The sequence below is a fragment of the Corylus avellana genome, chromosome ca5 (assembly GCF_901000735.1).
Source record: "Corylus avellana chromosome ca5, CavTom2PMs-1.0".
In the NCBI taxonomy this organism is placed as follows: Eukaryota; Viridiplantae; Streptophyta; class Magnoliopsida; order Fagales; family Betulaceae; genus Corylus; species Corylus avellana.
The window spans coordinates 15,392,296-15,401,330 of NC_081545.1; the positions used below are offsets into that span (position 1 = coordinate 15,392,296).

General features: G+C 35.9%; 1 protein-coding gene across 3 annotated transcripts in view; it reads right to left on the reverse strand.

Annotated features, from left to right (window-relative positions):
- LOC132180966 (probable serine/threonine-protein kinase SIS8) overlaps positions 1–8,215 on the reverse strand; it is a 26,804-nt gene extending 18,589 nt beyond the window's left edge. For 2 of the 3 annotated variants that reach the window (XM_059593985.1, XM_059593983.1), the window contains exons 1-7: positions 7,775–8,215; positions 5,092–5,490; positions 3,116–3,319; positions 2,319–2,507; positions 1,866–2,125; positions 1,624–1,743; positions 1,306–1,395 (exon numbers count right to left, since the gene is read on the reverse strand). In XM_059593985.1, coding sequence (XP_059449968.1) covers positions 1,306–1,395; positions 1,624–1,743; positions 1,866–2,125; positions 2,319–2,507; positions 3,116–3,319; positions 5,092–5,340 — 1,112 coding nt within the window. In that variant the 5' untranslated portion in view covers positions 5,341–5,490; positions 7,775–8,215. Of the gene's footprint in view, positions 1–1,305; positions 1,396–1,623; positions 1,744–1,865; positions 2,126–2,318; positions 2,508–3,115; positions 3,320–5,091; positions 5,491–6,782; positions 6,879–7,774 lie in introns of all 3 variants that reach the window. The other variant, XM_059593984.1, reaches the window with a different exon arrangement.
- Positions 8,216–9,035: the final 820 nt, after the last annotated feature.

Here is a 9,035-nt window from a genome sequence, read left to right on the forward strand (position 1 = left end):
AGTTTGAAAATTTTAATTTTCAAGATTGTAAGTTTAACAAATAAATTGTGTAGGCAGTAGCTTAGTATCCACCTAAAATTTGTAGGAGTCGCACAAAAAGTTGCACCTAATTTCTAAAGGACTAGCACAAAAGTGTTCCTTCAAAAGGAACAGATCTGCTTGCTTCCCTCAAGAATAATCGTTTACAACACCAAATCCAACTAGCATTCATGATCCATCAGCTCACCAGCCACCAGGATATCCATCAAAAGGCAGTTAACTGAGTCATCGTCCCCACATGACAACACTAGTTATGATATATTTGTTCCCTCTTAATGAAACTCTTAATAGACAGACTTTTTTTATACACTCAAAGTCGTATAGGAATGCTTATGGCACATTAGGTATACATAATAGACCCTGGAATGAAATAGCTATTCTGTTATCTGGCTGCATCACCATTACTGGAAATAACTATTCATCGGGAATAGTTATTCCTCACCTTTTTAAGACGAATATATTCCTCATTTTGGGGGAATAGCTATTCTAGGACCCCATGAAATGAAAAATTAAAATAAAAAACTTTTTTGCTGACTCCTCTTCTACAGTCCACCACACCATGAGCTTGCCTGCCTTTACCTTCAGAGCGCCATCTCAACGTTATCATCCTCAAGCGTCTGCGTCCTCGATGTCTGTGTTCTGGAAGACCAAGAAAAACAACAACACTCCATCAGCCTCGCTCGCTCGGTTGAGGTAGTGGCAGCTGTGTAGGGACAACAGAGCAAAGCCAGCCTCACTCCGCGAGTTTGTCATGGTCGAGCAAAGGTTCAAGGATGACGCATTCTTCACTGTTGCGGCAGAGCTTGAAAGCATGGTGGTGGAGCAGCGGCAACGGAAACAGCAACAGCAAAGAAATGGGGATGTACAGCTGTTGTTTGACGATGGGCAGGTGCTTCCGTCAGCCTCTAATGGTGATGTTGATGATGGGGCATCAACGATTGGGGCGCCCTGTAGATTCCCAGTTTCACTCACAGGAATTTGTAGCGGCAGAGCAGGATAGAATAATTTCTTTTGTTTTTGTCTTTTTTCTTTCTTTTTTGCGGGGTTCCAAGTTGTTGCCGGAGGTGGGGTTGGGTTCGCCGTTCGTAGGGTGTTGCATGTTGGCTGAGTTTCTTCCTAATGTATATATGCTCTTGATTTTTATTTTTATTTTTATTTTTCAGAAAATGTATATTAATAGGATTACTTATTCCATACCAACTTGTTTCATTCCTAGCAATATCAAAAAAAAAAGAATCAATCCAAGAGAAAGGAATTAAGAAAAACCTGGAACTAGCTGTTCGCTGTTCAGCAATAGCCTTTTTCCGGTTGCGTCGCCAACATGTATTTGCAATGTTGGGTTCACTATGTGAGAAACTGATAGAATTGACCAAAAAAGATTTAATAAAAACATGTCACGGGATACACTTTTTTGAGGATTTCAATCAAAAAGTTAAGAATAATAGATTTTAAATTTTTTTTTTTTTTTTTGATAAGTAAATTAGATTTTAAAAAATAATTTTTAAAAAAAGAAAACACACGAAAAGTCATTGCAAAAGCCATTAATCAAAAATGAACTACCTGAGATAAGGTAATGAATATTACCTCAATTTTCTTTCAATAGTGGTACTTGATCGCAGCATCATGTTTCTCAATGAAGGACCAGATACATTTGATGATGCTTCAAATTTCCTATGGAACTGAAGGTTATCATCTTTTTCGGTACTGTGGCACAAGCAACAAGAATAATAGTGACCTAACCACCCTTTAGAGAGCATGTATTGACCAGAACATCATGTAATCAGTGTGCAGGTTCAAAATGTAAAAATCAAACACCATCAGCTCACCTGTCAGGATCTACTCTCTCAGGAAACCCATAAAGAGGACTATTTGGTTCTAGTGGTGAATCACAGGAGTCATTTTCTGCAGAATCACTCTCCCCTGCTGCTGAAATATGGGTCATAAAAATTGCCTTGGTTGATCGGCGCAGCAGCTGGCCAGGAAACCGCATAAGATCGACCAATAGTTCCACAGAATTCAACACAACTATCACAGACATATGCTTATATGAGTCTACACATTCAATGACCCCTTCATTAGGCAAACCCTGATGAGAGTAAACAGAAACAGCCTTCCAGATATTAGAAATGACCATCAGAAATTAAATATATATCTTTCATATTTTCTTCTATTAACTAAAAATTCAAGCTGATAACTGTTTGAAAGAGAAAAACAATAGGAAAAAAAAATTAAAAAAGGAACAGAACAGGTTAACTAACCAAAAGAAGTTAAAAGCTTACCACCATGAGCCTACTTTCAAGACCTACAGTATCTGCTAGAACTTTAAATAAGATTGCTCTAGGACGGCATGAACCATGCCTTATTTGCCCTAGCATCTGAACACCTTGATTCTCAAACATGTGGGAGGTTTCTTCTAGTGCAGCTTTCGCTGGACTTTCCAAATTTGGCCGTTTATAAAAATCAGAGACCTGAGTTGGAATAGAAGTCAATATAGATTTATTTAGTGAAACGAAATATTAGTCATATTTTCACATAAAAATGGTTGACTTTTACTGCTTACTATCAGCTAAAATTTTGGGATCAGCAGTAATTTATCCAAGCAAAGAGACAAATATGCTTATGGAAAATGGTGATCTCAAAGATGGCTGGGCAACAAAACTCATTTTCTTAATTATTATATTAGATTATATCACAATCTGAACAGCAAAACTGATTATAATCAGAACACCAGCAAATATTTTTATCTCATCATCAGATGTGGTTCTTAACAAGTAGAACATGTTCTATAAGAAGTCCACGCCTTGAGGCGCATACATGAAGAACAACATATGCAAGTGTATCAGCAAATGTAAACAAAATGTTGTTTGGAATAAGAAAAGAGAAAAGTAGCACACATCCAGAACCAAGCAACAGTACTTGGCATTAAATTTTGGTTCCTGTCATCAAAAACATCAATTGGATGACATCATATTGTTTGACACTTGTTAGCCCTACAAAAAAAAACATAACAATAAACTATTTATGAAATTGCATGACAGTTTAAACAACTTCTTAGAACGGTCAAGAAAATTCTCACCAATCCTGCAATCTTTTTTATCATTGCAGCTGGATTTGAGTTCAGCCCTTTCACCAGTGCCACAATCAGCTGCTTCAGCATAGATAGCTTTTTATCTTTCTCGCTATCTACAAGAATGATATCAGCTCTGAAACCCTCTCCCTCCAAAGCATGTAGCTCCTCCATCGTAGGAATAGCATCAAAAAGCTCCTTCAGCCTTTTGTCCTGTACATAATTTTATACAATCAATTTAGTTAGACTAGGCATTGAGTGGAAAACCAGCTAAATCACACACATCAAGCACTGGACCAATAAGCATAATTACAAGTTCAAGCATACATCAACAAAAAGACAATGGTTCAAGTTTCAAAGACGTCTTCTTCAAGGATCATTACCTAGTGCTAATCCCACCTACATGGGTTACAACATCTTATTGCTAGAGTTAATTACATGTGAGGATTATCATGTCAGCTTTGACTGAAAATGGAATAAACAGGTCCAGGATAAATTTGAATCATAGGTATGAGTTCTAGAATAATCTTCTAGCCATCCATTGAGGAGGTAATTATTAATTAAAGCTGGGAGGCAAATGATTAAATCTTTTTTTGATAAGTAATTAAACAATGCTATCAAAAGAACAAAAGGGTGCCCTAGTATTTGGAAGGTAAATAATAGAAATGGAAAGAAACAAATATATATATTATTAAGACCAAAATTTATAAACGTCTAAAACATCCCAGAACGAAATAAACAATCAGTAGATGAGAACCACTCAAACTGCGACCTCAATTTAATCACTAATAATTCCCTGCATTCAAGGGTCCAGGCATTATTTTCTTGCCAAAACACCACATGAAGCACATGGGCACCACAATCTGACGTACACATAGGCACCATTCAATGGAATTTTCATCAAAACTTGACACATCAACTTGAACTAGAATAAATAACCTGCTCGATAAAAAAAATCACCCAAATAAAGTTAACTAATCCTCCTTCATAACTAGATATTCCACAAGTTAGCCCAGCAATGAACTTCTATGTATTATGAACAAAGAGTACACTAAATCATTTCTGCAGAAAATACCTACCTTCACTTAGAGTTAACACTGTTCTAATTTCCTCCTATAGTACATTACTGGGGTCCCTATTCCACTCCTTGGTGGCACATTCCAGTGCAAATCATTTAGAGATTACAAGCTGCTCAATAACCAAATTTACTTTAGCATAGTACCATAACTCATACAAGCCACAATTTATTGTTGCTACAATTCATCCCACCTTGCCAGTTTAAAACCCACTTTATACCATCTAGACACAGAACTCAACAAAGAGAAACACCTTTCCAAAATCTCCAATTACCACTAATAACATCTGTGATTGGAAGTGGGATCTTGTCCTTCCATCAACTCTTCAAACCCTGCTCTTTCTTTCCTTTTAATTTGGAAATTGCACAGTCTCTTTAACAATCATATTTGAGATCTGATGCAAAATCAGAGAATCTGATTCAAAAACGCTTGAATTAGCCCAGGTTGTACGTTGTTTACAAACACAAACAAGTGGGTGATCCATTTACATATTCCAGCAAGGCTTCCCAGTAGATTTGTGACAGAAGGAGAAAAAAAGCACATATGAGATGCAGCCAAACATTCAATAAGATTTAGTTTCCAAGATCACAATAAAATCAAATATGTAACAGCCAGAACAACAATACTTTCAACAAGAAACAAGAACTCCTTCGTACAGAACAGTAAAAAGAATTAACAAAAACAAATTCACAAACATAAGAGCAAAAAAGAAAACCTTTAGCATCCAAAGGTTTTTAAAAACAAAAAACTGCAAGGGGAACTCCATCCCTTTACTATCATGTCACTAATACATCTCCTGGACATCTTGGGTTCCAGAAAAAGTCAGGCAAAGAATTAATCCAGAAGCAATTATATCAACAAAAAAAAATTTTGATTATCTGCACCAGCAAAATTGGACTTCAAACTCACCGGAATGACAGAATAGAAACCATTTGGGATAGGTTCAGAAAGCATTCCCGTACGCCATAGAATTTGAGATGCTCTCTGAGGTGACAACCGATCTTCCTCAAAACTTCTAGGCAATTCTGTATTACTTATGGTCTCTTCTTGAGAGCCCAAAGAAACAGACCCAAATCTTTCCATGAAATCTGAAGACCACCATGAAGCATTTGAAGGCCCTTGCTCTGCTGGCCCAGCATCATCTCTTGTCTCCTCCATGTCTTTAAATATTTGGAATCTAAAACCATTTCGCTCCCACTTCTTACCCCATAAAAGGCATTTTCAATCTAAGAGTAGTTCTTAGACTAAAAAAACATTGGATTACAAACATCAATTTTTCCGAATTCTTCAAGCTGGAGGCCATATGACCTGCAAAACCCAAACCAAAGCGATAAAACAAAAAAAAAATTGAAATCTTAAACAAGTAAATGATTTAAAAGAATATCAGAAACATGGTGTGCCCTTACAGACAAAAGGACAAGAGCAGAAAGCACAAACCAAGAGAACTAAAACTAAGAGCAACATACTTTTTGATAAGTAATCAAGATATCATTAAAAGTATAAGGCGCCTCAGATACATAGAGAGTATACAAGAGAAGCCACCTAACTAGTAAGAGCAACAAACAATATACCTGTCCACATAATTTCTATAGAGTTGGTGACCCTCTTCAAACTCAAGGATCACCAAAAAACAAGAAATAGCCACTTAAGTAATGTACAAGAACTGGCTCTACAAATATGAGTATCTCCAAGGACTCTGAGAAATGAAAATAACCTGATTCCTAACCATGGACCAATCAGCTTCAGGAAATAAATTCCACCCCAAGCTAACACCTTCCACAAACCAATACCACAGTCTCACAAAACCTCCCCAATCACAACCTTTCGTACAAAATGATGCTGCCAATGCCTAACTAACATAATATCTATGAGGAAACAATTAATTTAACTCTACCTTAAAGCACGCAGTTTTCCACTATGCAAATATTAAAGCTCATAATTTAACAAAATAATGACCAAAACGTAGAAATTAATAAACACAAATTCAATATATTGGCTATAGAAAAGTACAAAAGGTTTCCAAAGCCAAACCTATACACCACTTGTCATTATCTCCAGTATCTCAAAACAGAGTTACTATCTCAACAGAGATATCACGTCTCAGAGAAATCGTACAGTTGGAGGATACTTATATCAAGGAAGAAAAGCTATTTGAACACATGCTTATTTTTTAAGTTCAGCCCATAATCTCAATGGATAAACATAGTAATAGAAGAATAAATAATTATTGAGATATATATAGTTTCCTACCAATAATATGAGTTTAGCATATATTTTTTAATTCCTATTCATATTGGTTATGTAAGAAACAACTATATGGCTATGGAAAATGTCATTTACTACATACATGTTAAAACAATATTTTATTGTCGGTAAAAAGAGTTTAATACACATAACTAAACACACATTCAGGTTATCCTAGTGTAATTTGTAATGAACTGAACATAAATAGTAATGATAGAACATGAGTTATTTACAAATACACAAGTGAACAATCTTTGCATCCCACCTAACATATACTTGTCACACAAGTTAAAAACAGATACTAGCAATGGCCAATGTATACCCAGTGTTTCCTAGAATTGGAATCCCAAAAATACCTTTCAGTAAATGTTAAACTCAGCGTTTCCATGACATGTAATGATGTAAATCAGTCAAACCGCCTGAGCAACTAAGACTTCTTTCACCCAGGCATTCTAAGAAGAAGCACATGCAAAATTTAAGAGGGGAATTAGCACTGACCAAAATTTCCATGCTACATAACTACACGAGAGAACATAGTGTGGTAAATCAAAATGATTGTAAACATATCAAGTCAGGTTAAACTTCAATGATCTAAAACTCTAGTTAAGCATGCATCAACAATTAACCCCTACAATCAATCCCTAACATAAGAATTCTTTCCCATAACCTTCAACATTGTCTTACATTTTTCACCAAAAAAAGAGGTGTATTTTCAAAGACAAAGCTACTGTTTCCAAGAACATGATCATTGAATAACAGATTACTTCATGTGATCATTGGAAAACCAACCAAGAATTACCTCCCCAAGAACAGTTTTCTTATATCTCCAAAACCTTAACAATCTTAATACAAATTATGAACCGTCTCATCACAATTACGCCACTCAATCCTTAACAAAGAACTAGATAACCGTTTAAATTCAACTATATCTCTTACATAAGGGTATAATTCCTAGCTTCAGTGTCTCCCAAACTTCAGATTTCTAATCCTGAAAGAAAAACCAAAAGCATTGCAAACAAATAACAGATATAGCAATTTTAAATCAAATTCCAAGATCTCTGGAAGACGCCCACTTCTCCAGAAAAACCTAATGACACAATACTTCACCTCAGTCCCTTCAGATCACATACACATTCCCAAAACACACTTCCAAGCCAACTTTTGCTTAAACCCCATATCAAAAAACCCATCCCCTGACCATTACAAACACTTAGATAAACAATTCCACACCATCACTATATTTCCACCAATCAACCCACTAGTCTATCAAAAATCAACTCAGGATTCACAAATGGAACTAAATTCGAATAAAAAATTCATATTAGAATTCAAGAAGGAAAAGCTTTACCACCAGCAGATCCGAGCATTTGAATCCTACCCTCCTTTCTCATAAACCAACATTCGCATCTCAATCGCTCCGCTTCCAAATCCTCATCCCTACTTTCCTTGCAACAAAACACCAAATATCTATCTATGGAAATACAGAGAGAGAGAGAGAGAGAGAGAGAGAGTGATTGATGTAAACGAGGAAAGGAGAGAGAGTTGGATTTGAGTTATGGGGTTTTTGATTGATATAATTGATCGCTGAGGAAAGCGATGGGCTTTTCTTTTGTTTTTTCAGAGAGAGAGAGAGAGAAAGGAGAGCTGGGAGAGAGAGTGAGGTGGTGAGTCACGTGCAGAGCGAGAGGGGGGAGATCTGGGGCTGGGGACCTCTCTCCCACAGCCAGCTGGCACAGTGGGTGGCTCACCAACATCCACACCTTCTCGTCCGCGTGAGACAAGCCTTAACAAAGCAGCTCTCTCCCCCTTCCCCCCTTCTTCTCCTTTTCTGCCTCTTTTCCTTTTAAAAGAAAAAGGTGAAATTACAGTTCATGCCCTACGAAATACGGAAAACTTTTCAATAAAAAAACTATTTTTAAATTTTAATTTTAAAAAGTGTTTCATTTTTAAGTGTAATATAAAAGTAAGAGTGTTTTTTCTTTTTTTTTACGTTTGAAAATAATTTTGTATTTTATATTATAAAAAAAAATTATTTTATATTATTTATTAATATGTTTCAGAAAATATGTTTTTAATTTTGCAATCCAAAGATCATCGCCAAAAATAATGACATGATGCTTTTATATTGATGATGTGGCAAATAGTGCAAATAATCACACTATTAATTTTATCTGTCAATTGTTTTTTTTACCATTACAATACTGCCAATTAAATGAGAGAGCCCCCTATATCATGTCTATCCTCATAACTCTCATTATGTAACCTTCAATTATTATGTGACACATTATCAATTTAAGAAAAATACAAAAAAATAAAAGTGAAAACAATCACACCAAATCAAAGAAAAAAAAAAAAATTCGTAGCCAGCAAGACCCAAGCCAAACCCACGTGTGGATCTCACCAAACCAACGTCGTGGATCTCACTGGACCCATGGGTTTGGCTGACGGTGAACGCCTCAAATCCCGCCGGCCGTGATTCGTCTCAAAACCCATTTTTAATGCCCCAAAACCCGTTTCTAATATCTTAAAACTTGTTTTTTGATTCAAAACTAAAACCTAGAAGTGGAAAGTTAACCCTTTAGAGATTTTATCACCCTAAATTTAGTGTA